General features: G+C 40.3%; 1 protein-coding gene across 11 annotated transcripts in view; it reads right to left on the bottom strand.

The window, feature by feature from the left end:
- Cep126 (centrosomal protein 126) overlaps positions 1 to 26,259 on the bottom strand; it is a 54,258-nt gene that overhangs the window by 5,840 nt on the left and 22,159 nt on the right. For 4 of the 11 annotated variants that reach the window (XM_050162212.1, XM_050162209.1, XM_050162216.1 and 1 more), the window contains 6 exons: positions 25,034 to 25,232; positions 21,583 to 23,719; positions 14,842 to 14,954; positions 12,188 to 12,257; positions 4,505 to 4,714; positions 1,658 to 1,722 (listed from right to left, as the gene is read on the bottom strand). In XM_050162212.1, coding sequence (XP_050018169.1) covers positions 1,658 to 1,722; positions 4,505 to 4,714; positions 12,188 to 12,257; positions 14,842 to 14,954; positions 21,583 to 23,719; positions 25,034 to 25,232 — 2,794 coding nt within the window. Of the gene's footprint in view, positions 1 to 1,657; positions 1,723 to 4,504; positions 4,715 to 12,187; positions 12,258 to 13,932; positions 14,145 to 14,841; positions 14,955 to 21,582; positions 23,720 to 25,033; positions 25,233 to 26,259 lie in introns of those variants that run through there. The other 7 variants (XM_050162211.1, XM_050162217.1, XM_050162210.1 and 4 more) reach the window with 6 other exon arrangements.

The following is a 26,259-nucleotide window of genomic DNA, read 5'->3' on the forward strand; positions in this document are numbered from 1 at the left end:
GATCTAATGGGAGCTCATCAAGGCCAGCTGAACTGGGACTGATGGAGCATGTGATCAAACCAGACTCTCTGAATGTGGCTGACAATGAGGGCTGACTGAGAAACCAAGGACAATGGCACTGGGTTTTGATCCTACTGCATGTACTGGCTTTGTGGGAGCCTAGTCTGTTTGGATGCTTACCTTCCTAGACCTGGATGGAATGGGGAGGACCTTGGACTTCCCACAGGGCAGGGAGCCCTGACTGCTCTTTGGACTGGAGAGGTGGGGGAGGGGGAGGGAAATGGGAGAAGGGGAGAAGGTAGAAATTAAAAAAAAACTAAGTAAGATACTCTAAAATAAAAATTCTAAGATTTGTAGGGATTTTTTCCTTCGATAATGTGCACCTAAGCAACTGTAGGGCCTTGGCAGTCCCTGGAGACTGTGTTACACTGCACAGTTCACCCAGTGTTTCAGGAGCTACTTTCTTTTTTACAGCTACAGCATTAGCAGAGTACCTGCTACACAGGAAGAAGACCAGAACCAGAGTCAGCCTGGTCTACAGGGTGAGTTCTAGGACAGTCAGAGACAGAGTAACCCTGTCTCTAAAAACAACAACAAACATATAAACAAATCCACTAAGCCAGCATTTGAACCTATTAGATTCAAATTGTTACCCATCATTAGCGATTAGCACTTATCATGATAAAACTGTTTTTTATAACTCACTGGAATTATAAATAGTACAGGTGTTAGTGTCTGTGTCCCAGATTTGATCTTCTATGTATGTCATTAATTGACCTTTCTCCATAGATTCTGATATCCTTTAAGAAAAAAATGTACTTAAAATTGGAATTAAACAATGTCTAGGGGCTCAAGAGATGGCTCAGTGGTTAAGAGCATTGCCAGCTTTTCCAAAGGTCCTGAGTTCAATTTCCGGCAACCACATGGTGGCTCACAACCATCTGTAATGAGGTCTGGTGCCCTCTTCTGGCCTGCAGACATACACACAGACAGAATATTGTATGCATAATAAATAAATACTTAAAAAAACAATGTCTAATAATGCATGAATCAAAGTAAAGGTTTTAAAAATTTCAAGGGAGAGAAAATATCACTGGAAAATTGAACAAATTAGGTAACTACAAAAAATTTAGGGAAACCCCAAGCTAGAATGAACTAAGTGCTTGCCAACAAGGATGCTGCACCCTAGGGGTGCACAGTGGGGTGGAGAGGGCAGCGCAGCTTCCTGCTCTCTTCAGTGCCACGCCTGTCAGACCTGGGTCAGGGCAGCATAGTGCAAATGCTGCTTCACAGAAGAAACAGTATTGAGGGATGTGCAAGCTTCGATAGATTTATTCTCTCCTGTCACGATTTTAGAACTCAGGGCACCCAGTCTTTATCCTCTCCCCTCAAAACCTCCAAAAGTTCTCACATTAAAAAAGATTTCTGTATTTTATTCTGTGTGAGTGACAGTTTGCCTGCACATGTGCACTGTGTGTGACTGGTTCCCACCAGGCCAGAAGAGGACATGGGATCCCCAGGACCCAGGGTCACTGAAGACTGAGAATCACCAGTCTGGTCCTAGGCAAAAGCAAGTGCTCCTAACAGCCTGTCTCTCCAGCCACACTCTAGCAATGCATACATACAACAGCACAGGAGAAACTTAGCACATACTCACCAGAAGTGGTATTAACTGGAAAGTAGTTTTGATGGATGGGTTTTTGAAAATGGCTTCTTGTACATCTGAAAAATCATACCACGACACAAAAAAATTAGTTATGTATATAAAGAGACTCACTAAAGGATTAATAACAAAATTCTCATGTGTCAAAGTATTCAAAATTGAATAAGACATTTCCTACTGATCCCAGAAATAGTCCTTACATGTAAATAGGCCCCAAAATGAAAGCAATTTGATTAGGAACAATTAAATAAAGCTGACTGGTAAGAGAGAATTCTGAGTATCTTGATTTTATGAAACAATCTTCATTCAAATGTCACATTTTCCTTTTAAGTAAAAAAAGAATTTCTTGCTGCTTGTGGTGGTGCACACCTTTAATGACAATAGTGAGGAGGCAGAGGCAGGTGGTCTCTGAGTTTGAGGCCAGCCTGGTCTACAGAGCAGTTCCAGGACAGCCAGTCTTATGCAATGAGGCCCCCCCCCTTCCTGTGCTGGGCTTGAACTCAGGACCCCACTCACACAAGAGAATTTCTCTTTCTCCCTCCTTCTCCTCCTCCCCCTCCTTCTTCTTTAAATTTTACGTGCACTTCTGTTTTGCCTGCATGTACGTCTGTGTGAGGGTTTCGGATTCCCTGGAACTGGGGTTACAGATAAGACAGTTGTGAGCTGCCATGTGTGTGCTGGGATTTGAACCTGGGTCCCCCAGAAGAACAGCTAGTGCTCTTAACTGCTGAGCCCTCTCTTCAGCCTTTGAGAATTTTTTATTTATTTTGAAATGGGCTTTTCACTCATATGTTGGTAATACTGGTTAAACTGGCAAGCTTGGCAGCCATGATTCCTGCCATGTCTCACAGCTTCGCCATTTAAGCTCTATTCTGCTCTCTCTCACCGCTTTGTACTTTATTCTGGATAGGCACTTCTGACTTATATTCTAGTCTGTTAATCCTCCAGATGTCTATAATCTGTTGTCTAAATAATCAGTTGAATTTTAAATTTATTCATATCTTCCATTCAAATTTTCCAAATAGCTAAGTCATTTTATATTGCATATTTCCTTACTAGGTTTTGAAAGATATGTCTAATTATTTAAAAATATATAAACATAGTTATTTCATAGTATTTTGTGTCTGGCAATTTTATTATATAACATTTCTTGGGTTCTATTTATTTAGTATGTATTGTGATTTCTTTGATTTTTAATGGATTTTTTTCTTTATGGATTAGTTTTTATGATCATTGACTATTCATTTCCCTTAGATCTCACTTGTTATAATTCTTTGAAGATTGGAATATAGACCACATCTCCAAAAGGGACATTAATATACTTTTTCTCAATGATTTTGGGGGTATTAGCAATTTGAGATCATTTTCAATTATGTTATTTGCTTCAGGCTTCATAGACCAGTAAGTGTATGAACACAGGGTGGACTCCAGGCTTCACAGACCAGCAGGTGTATGAACACGGGGTGGACTCCAGGCTTCCTAGACCAGCAGGTGTATGAACATGGCTGGACTCCAGGCTTCACAGACCAGCAGGTGTATGAACACGGCTGGGATTACTGTGAGGTACCCACTAGGCTACATTTCTAAAGCACCAGAGATGTTTTCCTCCCTTCCCTCAGCTGCTCCACAGTGCCAATGAAGAGATGGAAACATTTTGTGGGGGAAGGCATAGCCCCTCGATGGTCCGACTTCATGGTGAAGTACCTTTTGTGACACTACTGTGTATTGTTCCACTAATCAAATATCTTCAGCTTCAAGGTTAGCTGTGTTCTACCCTTATTTTCCTAGTTAAAAATAATTATTTTCACTTTTTTCTCTTAAAGACAGGATCTTATCAAGTCCCCAAGGGTGGCCTGGGGCTTGCCAGGCCAGTCAGGCTGGCCCTTAGCTCGCACTGCTGCTCCTGCGGGAGCCACTCACGTGCTGTTATTACAGGCTTTGCTCCATGCCCGCACACACTTAGCTTTAAGAATTCTGTGTATGTATATCCAAAGTCGAGAATTAAAAACACTTGATTGGGACTGGAGAAATGGCTCAGAGGTTAAGAGCATTGCCTGTTCTCCCAAAGGTCCTGAGTTCAATTCCCAGGCTCATAACTATCTGTAATGAGGTCTGGTGCCCTCTTCTGGCCTGCAGACATATACACAGACAGAATATTGTGTACATAATAAATAAACAAATAAATATAAAAAAACACTTGGTAAAGTTATTTTCATGACGGTCAGTATAGACACCTAGTCGGTTTTTTTTAAAACATAGGTAATATGTTCACATATATACATTTAAGCCTTTGGGGGGGGTTTGAGACAGGGTTTCTCTGTGTAGCTCTGGCTATCCTGAAACTTGCTCTGGAGACCAGGCTGGTCTCAACCTCAGAGAACCACCCTGTCTCTACCTCCCAAGTACTGAGATTAAAGGTTTGTATCACTATGCCCACCTTATGTTCATATACTTCTAAAACAGAATAGGATAGAACTGGTATCTTTTTTTTGTTTGTTTGTTTTGGTTTTTTGAGATAGTGTTTCTCTGTAGCTTTGGAGTCTGTCCTGGAACTAGCTCTTGCAGACCAGGCTGACCTCAAACACAGAGATCCGCCTGCCTCTGCCTCCCAAGTGCTGGGATTAAAGTGTGCGCCACCAACTGTATGGCTTAGAAACTGCTATCTTTATAAATGATATGGTGTGCCTGCAATAATCTGAAACAGTAACAATATTCTCAATTTTAGATGAGTTATGAGCTCTATTTTGTATTTTTACTTCAGAGTTTTAAATTAAATAAAGATTTAGCATAAGCTTAAGAACAGGGTGTCCCTTTCTTACAGACCTGCGCCTCCACACTTACAGTACAGTCTTTCATTGAGATGGCGGAGGGACTGCAAGACCTTCTCTTCCTCAGCCGACACTGTGCATATGTTGGACGGCTGGGGCTTACTGGAGGACAGACTTGGTTTTTGTAGCTGCTTGCTGTTCATGGCAGTCAGAATGTCATCCTCAGGCATGGAAGAATTCATGAGGTTTTCTGGTACCGAACACTCAGAAGTACTACCTGAAACTACAGAAACCGCCTTTCACTCGTCCATCACTTTTGTTTTGGGGACCAACCCTAATATCAACTTACTAAATTATGTCTGTCTATGCTCAAGTCACAGGCAGAGGGCAGCAGCAAATATTCTGTTACTGTCTATTTTATTTATTCTTTTTTTTTAACTTTTTTTTTTTTTTTTTTTTTGAGACAGGGCTTTTCTGTGTAGCCCTGACTGTCCTGGAACTCACTCTGTAGAACAGGCTGGCCTCAAATTCAGAGAGATCCTCCTGCCTCTGCATCCTGATTGCTGAGATTTAAAGGCCTGCACCACTACCTCCTGGCTTTTTAAAATTTTAAGCTTTTTTCTAGGATTAAAAAATTACTTTTAAATTAAAACATAATCAAATTTCCCCCCTTCCCTTTCTTCTCCCATACCTCCCCCCCATGCATGGCCTCTTTTTGTTTTTGTTTTCTTTTTGGGTGGGTTTTCAAGACAAGGTTTCTCTGTGTTGCCCTGGCTGTCCCAGAACTTACTCTGTAGACCAGGATGATCTCGAATGCAGAGATTCAGAGAGCTTAGAACTGCCTCCAATTCCTGAGTTTGTTTTGTTATTGTTTTAACACACACATTATACATATAATAACCTGGTGAATTAATTTAGCGTTGCTTGTATACATGTATTTCAGGGCTGATCATTTGGTTTTGGATAGCCAATTAGGGGCCCATCCCTGGGGAAGATTAATCAGCATTTCTTAGTTGCCTGTTCTTTGTTTAGGGGTGGGACCCCGTGATATTTTCCCCTTCCCATTAGTATATCTGTCTTGTTCAAGTCTTAGGCAGTCATATTGTTGGGGTAATATTTATTCATTTATTTGCATGAGTGTTTTGTCTATATGCATATCTGTATACCATGGACATTTCGTGCCCGAGGAGGCCAGGAGAGGGTGGTGAATGCCCTAGGACTCAAGTTACAGTCCATGGTGAGCCTCCACATGAGTGCTGGTAACTGAACCTGGGTCCTCGGAAAGAGCAGTCAGGATTCCTAATCCCTGAGCTATCTCTCCAGCTCAGTGTACATTTACATTTTCAGGATTCTCTTTATCTGGCATTTTCCCATCCCCAGTTAAGAAAATATTGGCACATACTTTTAATCCCAGCACTTGGGAGGTAGAGGAGGGTGGACCTCTATGAGTTTGAAGCCAGCCTGGTCTACATTGTGAGTTCCAAGATGCCAGAGCTATATAGTGAGACCCTATCTACTTCACATATAATTCTGAGAATCTATCCTACAGAAAAACTGGACAAGTCAGGAGATAGTTTAGTACATTATTATCCAACAACAAACTGGGAAGGAACTGAATACACCTTCGTAAGGACAGTTCAAGTCTATGTAACTGCACAATTCACAAGTACCTGAGAAAATACAGCACTCGGGAGGTGGAGACAAAGGCAGGCACATCTCTGAGAGTTTGAGGTCAGCTAGTTCTAGAACAGCCAAGGCTACACAAAGAAACCCTGTCTCAAACAAAACAAAACAAACAAAACACCAAAAGCCAAAAAAAACAACAACAACAACAACAACAAAACATTGGGAACAAACCTCCAAGAAATGCTTCCAGTAGCAGTCCTGTAGGCTGACTGCAGGCCCTCACCTCTACCTCTGCTCCTCTAAACCAACTCCCTAGCTCCACCTCCATCTCTGTAGCAGAGCCCCTGCAGCAGCCTCACAACTGCTGTCTAGCTCATCTTCAGTGGGTCCCGAGCTTCTCCAAGCTCCCTTCCCACTCATCCTGTTATCCCAGCCCCCAGCTCCAGCAGCCATTCTCTGGGAACGTGCCAGCCAAGCCCGACAGAGCAGCAAGGAGGCTGGCTAGGTAGGTAGGTGCACTTGAGGTCTTCATGCGCCCTCCTCTCATTTGCAGCTCTGCAGCAGACTACTGCTGCAGCCTTTCCTCTCGCCTATCCCCAGTGGGACACCCTGCTTTCCCACCTCCAGCACACCCCTGAAACACTGACTCTTAAGTGACAGCTCCCGGAACTCCCAGTGGACACACCCAACAGTATCCCAGAAGAATTCCCTCCCAGGCAACACAAAGCTGCCACACTCTCCTAAGCACCAGAGAGGGCAAGTGAAACCAAGGAATAAAACTCATACCCAACAAAGACAAGATCAGATATCAACACCTAGAAAGGGAATCTTTCTGAACCCAGAAGCCTAGGAGTCAGTGTAAAACCACAGTCAATTACAGCCAGGACAGTATGTCTCCACTAGAGGACAGCAACCCACCACAGTAGAACCTGAGTATAAAACTGAAATGCAAGACAAAGACCGTAAAACAGCCTTCATGAATATAATAGAGGTCCTTAAGAAGGAAATGAATAACCCCCTCAAAGAACTCTATGAAAACACAAACAGAGGAAGGAATGAAGAAAACCATTTAAGATCTGAAAGTTCAAGTAGAATCATAAAGAGAACCTACACTGAGGGAGACCTGGAGATGGAAGTTTAGGAATTCAAACAGAAAATCTCAGGAGGCATGCTTCATCAACAGAGAGCTCAGGTACTGAAGACACAACAGAAGAAACAGATAGCTCTGTCAAAGAAAATGTTAACTATAAAACATTTCTGGTACAAAATATCCAAAAAATCTGGGACGCTATGGGAAGATCAAATCTAAGAATAATAGAAATAGATGAAGGAAAAGAAATTCAGATGAAAAGCACAGAAAAGATTTTTTTTTAAAAACAAAACCGTACAAGAAAATTTCCTTAGGTCAGAGAAGTCAAGTCTATTCCTTATATCATGTTAATGAAGTCTGCTGCATTCCCCCTCCCCTTCTGGAGTGGTGTATAATAAGCGTGTGGAAAATAAACGAGGTGCATTCAGTATTCACTGAATTTCCCTCCCAATGCTGTTCTGTGTTTCTGTTTTTTATTTCTCTCATATCTCTGTTCCTTTTGTTTAATAATTCTAATTCATGCTTCCACCCTGGAACATATGAATTTTTTTAACTTCTTTTTTTAATTTTTACTTAAAAATAAAATTTCCACCTCCTCTTCTTCTCCCATTTCCCTCCCCCCACCCCCTCCCCCATCCCCTCCCCTGCCTCTTCAGTCCAAAGAGCAGTCTGGGTTCCCTGCCCTGTGGGAAGTCCAAGGTCCTCCCCACTCCATCCAGGTCTAGGAAGGTGAGCATCCAGACTAGGCTCCCACAAAGCCAGTACATGCAGTAGGATCAAAACCCAGTGCCATTGTCCTTGGCTTCTCAGTCAGCCCTCATTGTCCGACACGTCCAGAGAGTCCGGTTTGATCATATGCTCCATCAGTCCCAGTCCAGCTTGCTTTGGTGAGCTCCCATTGGATCAGACCCACCGTCTCAGTGGGTGTGAACATATGAATTTCATAGAGACTGATTTTTAACAGTACAAGATGTAATGGCTTATTAAAAATTGCTGCAGATCCCTGAGTGGCTTGCTGTGGGACAGGGACTGAGCATGAGACCACACCACAGGTGTCCGAAGGTGCCTGGTCCCAGGCTGCATCCCCTGCAGCAAGCTATGTGGCAGGCGAGAGACAGATGGAGGCACGCCATGCAAAGTGAGGTTGGATATTTATTTAGTAGTTATGGAACGGAAGGAAGAAAGGGAAACGAACAGAGAGGGAGGGAGGGAGGGAGGGAGGGAGAGAGAGAGAGAGAGAGAGAGAGAGAGAGAGAGAGAGAGAGAGAGAGAGAGAGAGAGAGAGAAGAGATCAAAGCTGCCTGGGCGGGGTGGGGAGGGAGGGAGGGGGAGAGAACTCAGGCTGGAAGAAGCTGAAGATCAGCTTGCCTCAGCGGGTGGGGAAGGGAGTGGGCGTGGCTTGTCTCCTAAAGAGAAAGAACAATCATTACACAAGAAGCATACAGAATACTGAACAGAATGGACCAGAAAATAAAGTCCCTTTGGCACACAGTAATCAAAAGACTAAACTTACAGAAAAAAGAAAGACTTGTATGATAAAAACTTTAAGATATTTGAAGGAAGAATTGACAAAGCTATCAGAAGATGGAAAGCTCTCCCATGCTCATGGATTGGTAGCATTAATATAGTAAAAATGGTATCTTATCAAAAGATTCAATTTAATCTCCATCATAATTCCAACACAGCCCTTTGCAGATCTTAGCAGCATGATTTTCAGCTTCACACAGAAGCACAAAAAAATCCAGGATAGTTAAAACAATCTTGAATAATAAAAGAACCATTGGAGGGATCACTATCCTAGATTTTTAGCTGTACTTCAGAGTTAAAGAAAAATCATGATATTGGCACAAAAAAGACATATTGACCAATGGAACCAAACTAAAGACCCAACACTTATAAATCCAACACTTATGGACACCTGATTTTTGATAAAGAAGCAAGAAATATACAACGTAAAAAAGACAGCATCTCCAACAAATGGTGCTGGCCAAACTGAATGTCTGCATACAAAAGGATGCAAATTGATTCATATCTATCACCCTGCATAAAATTCAACTCTAATGGACCAAAGACCTCAACATAAAACAAAATACATTGTGCTTCATAGAAGAGAAAGACTTTATAAACAGAATACTGTTAGCAAAGGTACTAAGATCGACAAAATTTAAATGGGAACTCATGAGACTGAGAAGCTTCTGATAAGGCAAAGGACAACATCATTTGGACAAAGCCACAGCCTACAGAATGAAAAGAGATTTCCACCAACTACACACCTGATAAAGGGCTAATATCCAAAATATATAAAGAACTCAAAAAACTAGATATTTTGAAAACAAATAACCCAATGAAAAAATGGGGTACAAAATTCTCAAAAGAAGACTTAAAGAGATGTCCAACATCCTTAGTCATTAGGTAAACACAAATCAAAACTACTTTAAGATTTAATCTTACACCTGTCAGAATGTGTCAATAATATAAGTGACAGCTTCAGGCTGTGAGGGTGTGGAATAAGGAGAACATTCACACATTTTTGGTTGGAGTGCAAAGCAGTAAAGCACTATGGAAATCTGTGTGGTAGTTCCTCAGGAAGCTGGCAATCTTTCTTTCTTTTTTTAATATTTATTTATTTATTTATTTATTTATTTATTAATTATGTATACAATATTCTGTCTGCGTTATGGCAGAAGGCCAGAAGAGGGCACCAGATCTCATTATAGATGGTTGTGAGTCACCATGTGGTTGCTGGGAATTGAACTCAGGACCTGCTCTTAATCGCTGAGCCGTCTCTCCAGCCCCACTGGCAATCTTTCTACTTCAAGATCCAGCTATACCACTCTTGGGCATATACCCAAAGGATGCTTTATCCTCCAACAGAGACACTTGGCTCAACTATGGTCAATTCTATTATATTCATAAGAGCCAGAATCTGGAAACAACCTAGATGTCCCTCAATAGATGAATGGATAAAGACAATGGATATACAATGGAACATTACTCAGTCATTAAAAAATTAAATAATGAAACTTGTAGGTAAATGGAGGAACTAGAAAAAAATCATCTTGAATGAAGTAACCCAGACTCAGAAAGAAAAAAATATATATATTTCCTTATATGTGAATATTAAATGTTAAGTCAATAATAACCAAGATATAACCACATATGTTAGGCATTGAATAAGAGACTGATGGGGCAGATAGATCTCCCTAAGAAAGGGAAATAGCTATGAATAAATGGGGGCTGACTGGAATGTGAGAATCAAGTGGAGACAGGGAGGGAATAGGGAGATGAGGGAAGGAATACTTAGACAGTTAAAATTAAGGACCATTTGAGGGGTAGTAAGGAAATCTAGTACACTAGAAGCTTACACACACACACACACACACACACACACACACACACACACACACACACACGAGAAGGTGATCTAAATGACATCACCAAACAATGGGGAAACAGAGCCCCAACTGGACAGCTTTTGTGACCAAATGAAGCTTCCAGTATTGGTATTGGGTTTTATCTAATTGAAATGTTGTCCAAACAACCCAGGCCATTAGCAAGACTATTGGTTGCTCTCCACAAACTGATGCATGGCCTCATTGCTAAAGACAAAACCTACATGACTCACTGAACTGACATGGAGAAGTCCAACTCGTACCTACCTAGAGCCTACCTTCTCACGTAGGAGCTAGTGTCTTTGATACAGGAAGGTACTATGCAGACCACCAGGGCAGATATGTAAACGCCAACCCAGCTTTGACCTACAATAGTGTCCTGCAAGTATGATATGCTAGTGCAATGTTGGCACAAAGCTTGCTGGAGTAACTAAGCAACATCTGATTTGAGTTAAGCCTTACTCCCCACTGCTTGGGTGACAAAGAACCTGAGACTAGATTGCCTAGGGACCTACAGTAAAACCTAATACTACTGTTCTAAAGCCAAACCAAACCGTAGCAATGGAATGACTTCTAATGACATTTTACAATAATCATAGATCAGGTCTCTCTCAGTTGTTATCAGAGAAGTTCCTTCCTGAAGCAGATGTAACAAATAGAGACCCATAGTCAGACATTATGCAGAGAGTGGGAGACCTTGGAACATTCAGCTCTAAGTGGGATGTCTCTATCAACTCTCTCTACTCAAGATCAGGGATCCCCGCAGAAGAGGAAGCAGTAAGAGTGAAAGAGCCAGAAAGAGATGGAGGACACCAAGAAACGAGGTCACCTAATCAACAAGACAGATACACATATGAACTCACAGGGACTGAGGCAGCATGCATAGGGCTTGCACGAGTCTCCACCAGATGGGATCCTAGAGATGAAGGAAGTAGACACAAGCCCCATCTCTAACCCAGGAGCCATCTCCAATTGATGCCACTTGCAAATGAAAATTTAGTTTCTTTTGGGGAAGCAAATTAAGTAATTTGCTCTGGGTGAAGTCACCCAGAGACAGGGTTTCTCTGTGTAGCACTGGCTGTCCTGGGACTCACTCTACACCAGGCTGGCTTCTAACTCAGGGATCCGCCTCCCTCTGCCTCCAAGGTTTGTGCCATGACTGGTGGAAACAAACTATTCTTAAGAGTATGCCAACTGTAGATGGTCAATAGAAAGCTAACTCAATGGCATCTTTGGATAGTCCTTATCTTATAATATTGTGGCAGGACTTTTCCTATTTTAAAAAATTTATCCTGTTATTTTTAATATATATATTCCTTCTTTTTAACCTATAGTTTTTTTTGCATATATATTATGGCTTGTAGTGTTTTGGGATTTCTGATTTGCAAATGAGGGTCTCTGTTTGCTATGCCTCCTCATGGGCTTTTTCCTTCTGTTTGTTTTGTCCTATTTCAATGTGTTAGCTTTTGTTTTATCTTATATTCTGTTACATTTTATTTTACTATTATCCCTTAGAATTTGTTCATTTTCTAATATGGGACAGAAAGGGAATGAATTCAGATGGGAGAGGAACTACAATCAGGATATGAGATAAAAATCTATACACAATAAAGGAAAATAAAAAGAAAATACATATAGCAAAACTTACCTTCTTCAGTCTTGGGACCTCTTGTAGCTTGTATTGGCTCACTTGTACTTTGAACAGTTTGTCCAAAATGCTATAAAAATAGGTTAAATAAGAGTAGAATTCCACATTTAAAATTCATGATATGGTCAAGGCTTTTAAGAATCTATAAATTGTTGCCTGCATTTTTAGTTGTCATTCTTTGTATAACTTGCCTATCTCTTTTGTTTTGGAGCAGAATTCAAGATACTGGATTAAAGCCTTTCATGTTGAATAAATATTTACAACTGTCTTATGTCTAATACAAAGTTTCAGTTTGCGGTGTTCTCTTGGATAACAAAAGAGCAAAGTATGCTGGGTGGTAATCAGCTGGAATAAAGAACTGTTAAAGGTCCCATCCCACTTTACACTGGGATGGTTTTGTATGTGTGAGTCACTGCTAGACCGTTCTGAGTGCAGCTGATGTTGAGGACAGGAAGTATCTACAAGACTGCAGGCAGAAGCAGCAGAGATCTGAACACATCTTCAAAAAGTGTGCCATTCCACACTACCTGACAGACACCCTCCTGCTCTCCTGAATACAGCCTGTCAGACTGCTTGGCAGGGACTTATATGTGGCTTTGCCAAGCTGATCTGAAGAGTAACCGACACAGGCCACTGCAACAGCCCCAACCCCAAGGCTGCCCAAGCTGTATTTTCCTCTTGACACACCTGGCACTGAAAATCTGCTGTAAAATGGTAAGGGTGACGTTTCACTTTTATCTGTCTTACATCCTTTGCACAAAGACCTAGGCAAAAGATGCCATTTCAAAACACACTTCCTAAGACATGGTGATAAGGACAACTACTGTAGCAACAGTATGCTTCACCAGTCTCTAGAATAAAGAACAAAACCAAACAAAAATGATAACAATTCTCAACTCTAAAATTTGATTTTGATCGAGAACATTCACGTAGTATAAGAGTGGCAAGACCTCGTGAGGTGTGAGGTGTCCAAGCAGATGTGTAAGTGAAAGCGAAAGGAAACTAGGAAGAGAGTGGAGACAGCGGGGAAGGAGCAGAAGGCAAGGAGCAATACAACAGCGCCCAGAGAGTAGAAACAACTGAGAGGGCACTGAGCTTGTAACTTGTACATGCTACTTCTAAGATTTGAGAAACCTCTTTCTTTTTTCCTTTCTTTCTTCCTTCTTTCCTTTTTTTTGAGACAGGGTCTTACTATGTAGCTCTGGTTAGTCTGCAACTCAGAGATTCACTTAATTCTGTCTCCCAAGTGCTGGGTTTAAAGGTGTGTGATCTACCAGCAAATCTGATACAGCTTAAAACAAGCTTAATGAAAGATAATGTATTCCCTGCATAGATTTTGATGTGAATGGCGGGAATAATATGCGATTTCAAAGAGGATCTGATTAATTGCTACTACATTTATAATCTGGAAGGTATTTACATTTATTATTTAGCTATAATCATATAGTGATAATGATACCATAACTTATACAAACTAAATGATTCACTTTGCTGGTAAGATTAGATCATGATTGTTATCTATATTAATAACCTTATGCACATGAAAATTAATACCTCTCGGGCTATAGGTGTGGCTCAGTGTTTGCCTTGCATGTAAGAAGCTCTGAGTTTGATCCCCAGAACCAGGAAGAAGTGTGTAAAATGCTCCCTATATGAATGGCAAGACCCTCAACTTCTTCAATATGTACAATTTTTACAGTGCACCCTAATCCAATTCTATAAAAAAAATAAGAAGAGATACTTACAGTAGAGGCTCCAAGTAAAATGCTTTTTAATTATTCATCTCAGGTTTCTCAATATTCTAAAATCAATTCTTAAATAGACTTCTAAAATGTCATATTAGACTATACTTATTCAGTCCTCATATAATTTCCGCATCATTTAAAATTGTTACTACGCTTTGGATTATACTCAAGATCTCTGTCCCAAAAGCCATAGTAGGTTTGTTGGACTGTTCCTAAAGACAAAACCATCATGTAATTCATAGTCTCTTATAAAAGGTTCCTAGATGGAAAATGTCTTTTAAAAAGTACTGTATAACATACAATATTAACAACATCCATCCCTTCTTCCCTTCTCCCCTTCTTTCATCCTGCCCATATATTGCATATTTAAATAACTTTGGGGAATTTTGTTACAAATGACCTTTCTACAGAATTAGCTATAAATAATAAGTTAATATATACACACATATATATTACTTTTTCTTATTTATATATATGTTTAAAATATATAACATTAATAATTATTAATATAATAATATATATTTGCCTAATGTTTGTGTGAGTACCACTTTTGTGCCTGGTGCACTTATAGGCCAGAGGGTGGCTTTGGATTTTTTTCAGACTGGAGTTAGAGATGGTTGTGAGCCACCATGTGGGCACTGGGAACTGAACCTGGGTCCTCTCAAAGAGCAGTCAGCACTCTTAACATCTCTCTAGCCCCAGAAATAATTGCTTAAAGATAGTTAAAAGCCTTCACTGGCAACTGATCATATGGACTCATTTAAATATAGCAAATAAGTACAATAGCATTAAGATTCCAAGATTGGCTTTGGCTGTATTCCCACTGATTCTGAGGTACAGCTTACACCAAAAGCATCTGTCTTAAAGCAGTTGTCTACACTGAGAGAGTTTTGCTGAGACTATACTTACAATCATTTGCTCGGTGCCCTTCATTCCTACAGATCCAGAGACTTTTCTCTTCTGCTCTAACAGCTTTCTCCACTTATTTTCAACAACTTGTTTTCTTCTTGTAACAGCAGAATCTTAACAAATGTCAATGTAAAAAATTATGAAAATTAAGTAGGTAATTATGTATCCCTCTAATTTTCAAATTACTGTCAGGCAGTGCAGAAAGTTCTATACATTTCATCCATTTGGCCAGCAGACTTCTATAAATTTTCCTCTAAGTTCTATACACGGCCCATTTGCAAGGATTCATTCAACACAGTTCCTGCTATGGAAGAGAATATGGGGAATACCAAGAAGATACACGAGGCATTTTATACTGTTTGCAGGAAGAGCACTGAAAGATTCTAATTTAACATTATCAAAAAATTAGAAATGAAACTTTATACATGGCACCTGTTACATTTGCCAGAGGGGTCATATACTGTATAGTGAGTTCAATTATCCTGAAAGAAATCTGCAGGGCAAGAGGTTGGCCCCACCCTTCATTTTTTGCAGAGTCCTAGGCAAAGTAAATTTATGTATCTCAAGTAGTATCTGAGCAAGTCTCAGACAGGATTTAACTGTGAGCTGTGGTGCTCCTCACAAGATTTTCCTATGCTTTCTGTATGGCTACTTAATTAAGACCTCATTCTAACAATGCCAATTCCCAAATATGATAAAAATAATTTAAGGACAGGTGAGAAAGAGCAAGGCAGAGCAAACACACCCCTCATTCTTGTATGTCCCCTCGTCAGTCGTCAGTCATGGCAGTGTCTTGTCCATTCCAGACTTACTTTCATAAACTTAGGAATTATAAAAAATTAAAAGAGCGAATCCTACCTTAAAGGTGTACTTTTTTTTTTTTTTTACAAAATGTGAGGTCATGATATTAAACTAAAGTCCTCATAATTGAAAAGATGGTTGAAAATTATGTAATGAAACATAATAACAGAGCAAAAACATGTTATACAGGTCTAAATAAAATATTTACAATTATTTGAAACACACTGTGATGTTAACAGATACATATATAATCTGTTGGTCTAGAATTGGTGGGTCATAGGATCTACATATGTTCAATTTTTGTAGATATGAGAATTTTTAGTTCATATGAAACTTTACTAACCCTTCGTAATGTGTCTAATTTTAGCTACTGTGATGTATGCAGTTGTATCTAAAAGTCTAAATGTACATTTGCATGATTATTGTCCATTTTATGGCTTTTATATATGAAAAGCTTTTTCTAGTATTTTGCTTTGTTTTTTTTTGTGTGTATGCATGCATGTTTATGTATAGGAGGGTGTACATGTATGGTAGCATGCACACACATGTGTGCAGGTCTGTGGAGGTCAGAGGACAACTTCATAAGGATTAAAAGCATATGACATCACACTCATTGCATTAAATATTTTTTATTAGATTTACTCATTTTATTTTCTAGTAAGTGTTTTGCCTATATGTGTACCGCCTGTGTCTTTGGAGGTCAGAAGAGGACACTTGGATCCCCTGAAATGTGAGTTCCAGGCGGATGTGTGTGTGATGGGAACCACTATGTGTGTGTGATGGGAATTGAATTCGGGTCCTTTATAAGAAAAGCCAGTGCTATTATATTAACTGCTGAGCTATCTCCTCAAGCTCTATTGTTATTAACATGGGTTTTCAGGCCCTCTGTTCGCAAGTCAAGCTCCTTGCTGAATGTGTTATCTTCCTAGTACAGTGATGATCTTTCTGATGTAGTCTGCAGTTCAACTAAAAACCACTATCAATATTGCTGTGACATTATTTTGTTCATTCAGTTGTTTTTGAGGGAGACAATCTAGATAATTATGGTAGCATTTGATTCAATCACCATGGACATTGGTGTTAGCCCCCCCTTTTTTTTTTTTGCAGTCTTTTAGTCTGTTCTTTATAACCTGTCCTACAAATGTTAGATTTGCCTAGCTGAGCCCATATTAATTTAAATCAATGCTTTGAAGCAGACCTCTTTAAACCTCTTTACCCAGTACTGCTTCTCTGGTTTAGCCCTCATGATAGAATTAGCCACATTTTTATATTCTTTGTAGTCCTTTATACATTCTACCTATGAGTCTGGATTAGTCCAGAGGATTGTAAATACATTTTCCCATTCAGAGGTGTGTCATTTTAACTTGTTAATTTTTTTTTTTTTTTTGGTTTTTCGAGACAGGGTTTCTCTGTGGCTTTGGAGCCTGTCCTGGAACTAGCTCTGTAGACCAGGCTGGTCTCGAACTCACAGAGATCCGCCTGCCTCTGCCTCCCGAGTGCTGGGATTAAAGACGTGCACCACCATCGCTCGGCAACTTGTTAATTTTTTATATGAAAAACACTCCAATTTCATTGTATAAGTACCATTTTCTTAATAATTTATATTTTACAGAGAGCAAAAGCAATCTGACTATTCTAAAACCATATTACTTCCAGAGCTTTATTTTTCACATTTAAATCTCCAATTGACATGGAATTGGTGTTTACATATGAGTTAAGGAAAAGTCACTTTACTGATTACACATAGTTAACCAACTGAAAAATAAAATAAACTCCTTTTTTCCTGCCATGCATTGCCAGCTTTGTTAAAAATCAGGCAATTAATTGTGTGGGCTTATTCATTATAAATTTTTTCTTTATTTTCTGATGAGGATAAGCATAATTATTTCACTGTAAGGAATTAGTCTGCACTTTAGAATATGATCTCATATAACACATATTTCAAGGTTTTATAACTTCCACAATAATTTTACTTATTTTTCTCAATATTTTTTTCCCCTCAGTTTCTCTTCATTCTTTAAAAAACTCAGTCTCTATCCTTGCTTGAAATTTTTGTAGTGAATAGTGAAGATATTTAGGTTACTTTCTTTGCATTTAATTTTCCACCTGCTAATGTAGTTTGTATCCATCCAGTTTATGAAAAGTCTCGTGGCTAGAGAGGATGGGTCATTCATTAAGAGCTCTAGTTAGGCGCAATCTCCACCAGAGCAGGCCTGAGGCAGCAATGCTCACAGGAGTAGGTACTAGGGAGTGACCACTGGGGGAGCTATTAGAGAAATGCAAATCCAAACAACTCTGAGATTCCATCTTACACCTGTCAGAATGGCCAAAATCAAAAAGACTGATGACAACTTAATTTGGAGAGGATGTGGGGTAAAGGGAACACTCCTCTGTTGCTGGTGGGAATGCAAGCTGGTACAACCCCTTTGGATGTCAGTGTGGTGGTGATTTCTCAGAAAATTAGGAAACAACCTCCCTCAAGACCCAGTAATAGCACCTTTGGGCATATACCCAAAGGATGCTCAATCATACCACAAGGACAAGTGCTGTGGGACAATGATCTTGTACTCTGTAAAGATTTGTATTGATTTAATAAAATGCTGATTGGCCAGTACAGTAGCCAGGCAGGAAGTATAGGCAGGACAACCAGGCAGAATGTATAGGTTGGGTGACCAGAATTCTGGGAAGAAGAAAGCTTAGTCTGCAGTCATTACCCAGAAGCAGAGAAAGCAAGATGAGAATGCCTTGCTGATGAAACGTACCAAGCTATGTGGATGACACCGACAACAATTATGGCTTAATACAGGATATAAGAGTTAATAAGAAGCAGTTTATGATTAATGTAGACCTCTGTGTGTTTCTTTGGGACTAAACGGCTGCAGGACTGTGTGGGACAGAAACCTTTACCATGTCAACAGACATGTGCTCAACTATGTTCATAGCAGCATTGTTTGTCATAGCCAGAACAACTGGAAACAATCTAAATGTCCCTCGACCGAAGAATGGATAAGAAAAATGTGGTACATTTACACAATGGAGTACTACAGAGCCAAAAAAAAAAAATAATGAAATCTTAAAATTTGTGGGCAAATGGATGGACCTAGAAAACATCATATTGAGTGAAGTAACCCAAACCCTGAAAGACAAATATCATATATACTCATCCATAAGTGGATTTTAGACATAAAACAAAGAAAAACCAGCCTACAATTCAAAATCCCAGAGAATGCAGACAACAATGAGGGCCTTAGGAGAGATATACATGGATCTAATCTACATGGGAAGTAGAAAAAGACAAAATCTCCTGAGTAAATTGGGAGCATGGGGACTTTGGGAGAAGGTTGAAAGGGAGGGGAGGAATGGGAGAGGAGGAGTAGGAGGGAAGTAGTGAAAAATATATAGCTCAATAAAAACAACAGAAAAAGAGCCCTAGTTGCCATCACAGAGGACCTGAGTTTGTTGGTACTTACGGTAGGTAGTTAACAAGAATCTGTACTCAAGTGTCATGGGGATCCTGACACCCTCTTTTGGCCTCCAAAGGCATCCTCACACATGTGGCATAGATATACATAGACCAAGTGACAAATAAAAAAATAATCAAAAAATTAAGTAAGGTGTGTAAATCCTGGCACATGTGAGGCAGAAGCAGGCAGATCTGTGTGAGTTCAAGGACAGCATGGTCTATTTACTGAGCTCCAGGCCAGTCAGTGCTATACAGTGAGATCCTGTCTCAACAAAACAAAACAAAACTAAACAAATCCCTCAAGTCTCAAAAACAACAAATAAACAAAGGAAGGAATGAAAGAAAAGCCAGGGTGTCTACTAAGTGTCAGGCCCTGTGGGGATGTGGAGTACAATTGTAGTACACAGCAAACCCCTGGTCTTTAAAAAGGACCCTCAATGTGAATGTTAGAGCTGTCTGCACACACTACTTGTTATTACTGCAGAGCCAGTGCCCTCTATGAACAGCTCTTGCTCTTTCTCAGCAGGGAACTGATTCCCACTGGCAGGAGTTTTATGGACTTCTAGTCCATTCCCTTCAAGGGGGGAGTGGCTTCACAAGCCGTGAGTGACAGGGCCAATGGCATTCAATAAAGAAGTAAATCTCAAAACTGTTCCAAACAACGGTGTCTGTTCTTTCACTACTTGAAAACAGAGACAAAAAGCCAACAGAGGCAGAGCTACAGTGTTCTGGAAGGGATGGGAGGGCTGTATACTTATTAAAACACTCCTTTCTTTAAACTGCAGGTATTGCCTTATGGCACCTATGTGGTGTTTGGACGTCACCTAGGAGTAGACAGTTCTCTCCTTCCACCATGCAGGTTTCAAGGATTGAATTCAGGCTGTCAAGTTTGGTTGAAGACTCTATGTAGGCGGCATAATAATCAGGTTAGTTTAATATGAAATAGCAAATTTTAATGAAGGAATAGCTTATAACATTAGGGATTTAGTGATGAGCAGAAGATATAAAAAAGAGAGAGTGGCAGGGCTTACGCAGGGGAAATGATGGAGGAGGGTCATCTTTCTATCTGTTGTTTCATTGGTTAATTAATAAAGAAACTGCCTAGGCCCATTTGATAGGCCAACCCTTAAATGGATTGAATAAACAGAACAGAATACTGGGAAAAAGAAGCTGAATCAGGCGGTCGCCATAATTCTCCCACTCCAGACAGACACAGGTTAAGATCTTCCCTGATAAGCCACCTCATGGGCTACACAGATTATTAGAAATGGGTTAGATCAATATATAAGAGCTAGCCAATAAGAGGCTGGAACTAATAGGCCAGGCAGTGTTTAAAAGAGTACAGTTTCAGTGTAATTATTTCGGGTAAAGCCGGGTGCCGGGGACGCAGCTCCGCCGCTTCCTATTTCAACACATCTATGTTCACCTGCCACTTTGACAGCCTGTTAACATCTACTATTAGCATATAAAGAATTCATATAAAATTTTAAAAATAAGCCGGGTATGGTGGCACATGCCTTTAATCCCAGCACCTGGGAGGCAGACGCAGGAGGAGCTCTGTGAACTTGAGTCCAGTTGGTCTACATAGTGAGTTCCCAGGCCAGACAGAGCTATACTCTATGTCAAACAAAACAGAACAAACAAGTGTGGAGGCCCCAAAATGAACCTATTTCCACCTTGTCTGAAGGTCAGAGAGTTTGAGGTTGCTCAAAATGGTTGACAACAACCAGGGCTACACATCCTGACCTAGGTGTGATTACCTGGTCCTTTTGACATTAAGATGGCCTATACAGGTAGATCTACTCTGTTCTGACTAATGGTCAGGACATTCAAGCATACTTCTGGTCCTTCTTTTGAGGTAGGGGTTTGACCTTGAGAGTGGCCACCTTCAGGTTACTTGGTGTAGGGTGGGTTCACTGCCTAAACAGCAAAATGCTAATGACTTGATGTTGTCCTTTGTATCACGTTAAAGCAGTCTTTTGTCTTCTTCCCCCTGTTGTACTGGGTTATAAAAGTGTACGAGAAATTAAAGGCATTTGCGTCTTTGTTCTCTTTACTATTTTTCTAATCCCCATTTCCTTACCCTAGTAAGTAGTATTTTTGTCAAAGGGTCTTCGGCAAGTAAGTTGTGACATAATCTATTTAAATAAACAATGCTGTTTTCCCATGGTGCTCATGTGACAGAAATCTAATTACAACAGCAATGACAGAATCACCAGGAATAAGGATCAGATGCTATTCATTGTCTATTCTTTTTAAACATCAAGGGAGGTTATAGAAAAAAAGAGCTAGCAAAAGTTTCGATTTTAATTGAGTACAGGTTAGGTAATTCTCTGAAGAACTCCAGCTACTAGAGCAAGTTATAGTATGGATAGCTAAGTTATCTTCATACTATAACTCACTATACAGTATACACTGCCATACCCAATATGGAAAATGTCACATGACTCTGAAGAAGGTATACATTTTATCCTTACCAGTGGCTCTCTCATTTTGGCACCCATGGTTCCTTCTTCCCCATGAGAAAATTGATTCTTCTTCGGTGCTTCTAGGAACCAATGACTGGTAGATCTCTTCACAGACAGGACTTTTTTGGGTACAATATACTGTCCCATCTTGCTGGAAACCTGTGCGAGAGCCATTTGAATGGTTTCCTTTTGCTGCGGTTTGGCACTCCGGAGAGTAAGGAGATGGCAGAGCTGGGGTCACAGCGAGTAGGTCAGAACAGGCATCTGAGAACGGGAGGCGACTTTCCTGAGTCCACTGGTTCAAACGGCACTCTGTTGGAAGCACACATGAACTTAAACAGTTCTGTGTCATGGTGCTTTGGGAGTGTTCAGGTGTGGCTAAGTGACATGGGGACACTTGCACAGTTTTACTACTTTTAATATGTGTTGGTGGTTTAGGCGGAGGATGAGGTATAATTAGTTTCCCCTGAGTTTGGGCCAGCGTGTTGGCTTTGCTTGAAGATGGTGGCTGGCTGACAGTGGCTTTTCTGTTCACATGGACAAGGCCTGTCTGGACCTTTGCAGATCCCATTCTTCTAGTCACCTTTGCTCCCCTTGGAGCCTTAGACTTTGGAGTCTTAGCATCACCAGCAGGTATAGGACCAGCATGTACAGGGGCTTTGTTCTCTTCTCTTCTGCAGGCTGACCAGGCTTGTTTAGCAAAGCTATAGCCTGAAGGTATAGAAGAGTTCAAGGGTACACTGTCCATGTCACACCCTCCTAGATCAGCAACATTTTCGGAGACACCATCATCCGGGGCCTTCTTCCCACCAGCAGAATGTGCAGGGCAATCAGGAGCGGATGTTAGGCTGCGGGTGCCACTGCTGGGCTGACAATACTGTAACCACTGTGGAGCCGTCCCTGCCCTGTTCCTCACCGGGTGGCCATCATCTGCACAGTTCTCTGTGTTGCCACTTTCATCAAGCCACCGCAGCTTTTTAATAGTCTTTGGGGTTCCTGTACCTTTCCCTTTCTGTCTTATTAATTCAATACTATCTCTAATAGCTTCTGCCTTTTGATGTCTAAACTTAAAACCCTGATTTATAACTAGTGTCTTGAGATAATCATGCTCGTATCTGGATTCTTTCTTTAATATGCTCTTAGGCAGCCTCACCCCATCTTGTTCATGGACGCTAGGCTTCACGCCATGCTGGTCAGGCACGTCACAGTCAGGGGTTATGTTACACAGGGTTGCTGATGGCCCACTTGCTTTTTGTTTCCTATCTTTTGAATGAGAATTTTGAGGTGCGTAGGTGGCCTGAAAATTTTCTGAAAATAGAGACAACTTTTCTTTATTACAGTTAAAATAGTTTATCTTTTCACATTTCACATCTTTCATTTCATATAACTTATCAGAACACTGCACGGGATCGATTTCTTTCACGCACTTGTTGTTCTCTGATAAAGGGCCACCTGACTGTGAATTGGGCGACAACGCAGGGACAAACGAAGTAGGAAGGGAAGCAGTTCTATTTTCTTGAGTTAACTCAGACAGTCTCTCTTGGATGGAAAATGAAGCTGCTTCCTGGGTCAGAGATTCTGGAGTAGTCCAGGCTCTACTGACTTTAAATGTTGGGCTCTCGGCACCTGACGGCCTCTCCCTCTGTAGAGCTCCATCAGCGGGATCACTAGTCCTCACAGTGTGACTTTCGGAGGGGTTTCCTCCTTTTTTATCTAGAGCAACTACGGAAGGACTGCACACCAAGAGCACTGAGTCATTAGCAGTTCCTGTGCTTCTCTCCACGGCTCTGCTCAAAGTAGGTGGATTCTGTTCTTTATTAGCCAAACATTCCCAAGAGGGCAGAATACTAGATTTACTGAACATATCTGAAAAGGATGCAACAGGCTGAGTATTCTGAGCATCTAAGTTTGTCAGCCAATTGTTTATATGCTGAGTTTTAGAGAATGACAGATTGTCTTCATCAAAGCAGTTTAGATGAGCTGACTGCAGATTCGCCGACTTGAGGGGAACAGAACTCTGCTGGCTTGATGTGGAAGGAGCCATGCTAAGTGTTAAGTAGATCTCTTCCCGCTCTGCAGCTTCAAGGCTGTCTATACTCGAGAGAGTTTCAGAATTGGTGATCTGATTAACTTCATCACAGAACTTCTGAGGGGGAAAAAAGAAGACTGTTTTATGTTGTAGACTCAGCCATTGTTACTAGATTCAGCTCTCCTAGACACAGAAAATAATGTGACTATAAACAGTACAGGTATAAGTTACACCCCTGAAGCAGACCTCATGGTAAAAAGAAAGTAACAAAGCAATAAAAAGTGTGCTTCCTTTCATTTCAACTCCCAAAGGAAATGCTCAATTATTCTGGCCACCATGATAGCTTAGAAATAATTGCTATTCCATTTAGGTTAGGGAGTTTCTTCAAGTTTCATAACAGTAAATTAATTCCAAAACCACTTGTTTATAAATTAGATTCTCTTTCTGAAACCCTCATTGGCCTTCAAGGACACTCTTAATGGTTCTGTGACACAGCAGCCACCATCACCACGATCTCCGAGCCCCTTCCCTTTCGTGTTGAGATTGAGTGTGGTCCTGGGGAGGCTACCATGATCCAGCAGGTCGTTCTACACACATGCCTGGACAGGCAGTACTAAGTCGACTCAGTGAGCTTGAAAAACAAAACACCACCACCACATGCTGGTGGTTATGAATAGGGGGAAATAGTAGGATTAGATCCAAATACATTATGTGCACTAGGAAAGTCCCAAAAAATAAAGAGAATTTAAAAAAAAGAAAATATGTTATGTGACTCTAACATGAACTTTCTGTTGGTAGGAATTATATCTTTTTTATAAGGGTCTGGAGTAAGGTTTTCAACTCTGGTTGTATGTAAGAGACAAAGCATTTCATAAAATAAATATGGCAGTGAGGATCAGAAGTTCAAGGATAGCATTGGTTACATAGTAAGTTTGAGGCTAACCTGGTCTAAATTAGATCCTGTATCCAAACAAAATACCAACAAAAATCTATGTCTGGGCTCCACTGGTTCATTTCCCACATGAGATCCATGTAGTAGTCTTATACTTATTGTACAATTTCTATAGAAGCATGTGAATTTAGGTTCAAGAACTACTGGTTTTAGGGGCTGCAGAGATGGTTCAGTAGCTTGTACATCGTAAGCTTAGGCTGCTTTCTTGAATATAATCTCTAACAATAATACTTCTATTACACTATACTACTTTCAAACAGCTTTTATATTTGTTATAAAATAACACTCATACATCCTATGTTTTTTAAATAGGTGGACAAAGAAGAAGAGCAGAAAGAGCCCTGGGAACAGGCCAGGGAAACCCCAGGTGTTCCTTCAGCATCTGTGATGAGGCTCTGTTAGCTGTGTGGAGAACACTGTGAGGCACGACAGAATTACGACTAAAATTATAACACCAGTAACATAGTTATCATTCATACTTGCAAACTGCTTAAATGTTGGTTCTCTAGGAGTTTCTGAGTCTCCTCCAGTTTAAGCTGGAACACATTTTTGTTAGTAGCTAGGCTTGCTATGTTGTTTTCCGTCATTTCTTTATCATGGTTAATTCTGCGTACGAGATATTTTTGATGTTTGTAATCATTTTTAGACAACGCTGAAGGCAAGGCAGAATCTATAGCTCTGTGAACCAGATATGAGAAGATTTTAGTACATTTAACTGAAATGAACTTATTTCTATAAGTATATAATCAACACATTTGTATACTATGTGCACATGTCTAGATAATTACATACAAGGATATTGGAGAAATCTACAGACATATTAGAATGGGAATTTGAATAAAATGAGTGTGAGGGAAAAGTGCAGACACAGAGGAGCTCCACATAGGATGCCTATTCACCCAGGATTTCTGTTACTTTAGCCCATTCTTTATCACTCGGGCAGGGGCAGAGATACTGTGCCTGTGTTGGCACGTCTCGTCTCTCTAGGCACGTGTTTATATAGATAATATTTATTAGCTTTAGTCCTTACTTATGTCATGTGTTTATATAGATAACATTTATTAGCTTTAGTCCTTAGTTATGTCATGTGTTTATATAGATAATATTTATTAGCTTTAGTCCTTAGTTATGTCATGACCAGTAAGAATTCCTACATCCCTAGAAGAGTGGGCTGAGACTCAAGCAGGTGGAAATTATGAACGCTGCGTTGTCAGGGAAAGTATGAATGTCCTCCCTGCAGAACTAGTCAAGGGAGTGTGGCTCTTATGCAACCAAGAATATAAACCTTTCTTTTCAGTTTGTTTCAGGAATATAATCAAAAATATAAGCATATTTTAAAAAAAATTGATTTACTTATTTGATGAACATTGGGGTTTTGCCTGCATGTATATACACAGAAGTATGAGGCCATCAGAGCCCATGGAACTGGAGTCACAGATAGCTGTTAACTGTCATGTGAGTGATGGGAATTGAACCTGGGTCCTCTGGAAGAGCAGCCAGTGCTCTTAACCCCTAAGCCATCTCTCCAGCCCCATATAAACATATTTTTTAATCCTAGAAAAAAAGCGTGTCTTCAATGGAGTTTATTTTTAGTGTGTTCAATTAGGACTATATTTCTATATACATATATATTTTAACAATGTTGTACTGTCTGGAAGCTGAAAGTTTGCTACATTTCAGTAATACACAGAGAAAAACTTAGTTC

The sequence above is a fragment of the Alexandromys fortis genome, unplaced genomic scaffold, assembly GCF_014885135.2.
Source record: "Alexandromys fortis isolate MF-2015 unplaced genomic scaffold, M_Fortis_MF-2015_v1.1 scaffold_112, whole genome shotgun sequence".
Classification (NCBI taxonomy): Eukaryota; Metazoa; Chordata; class Mammalia; order Rodentia; family Cricetidae; genus Alexandromys; species Alexandromys fortis.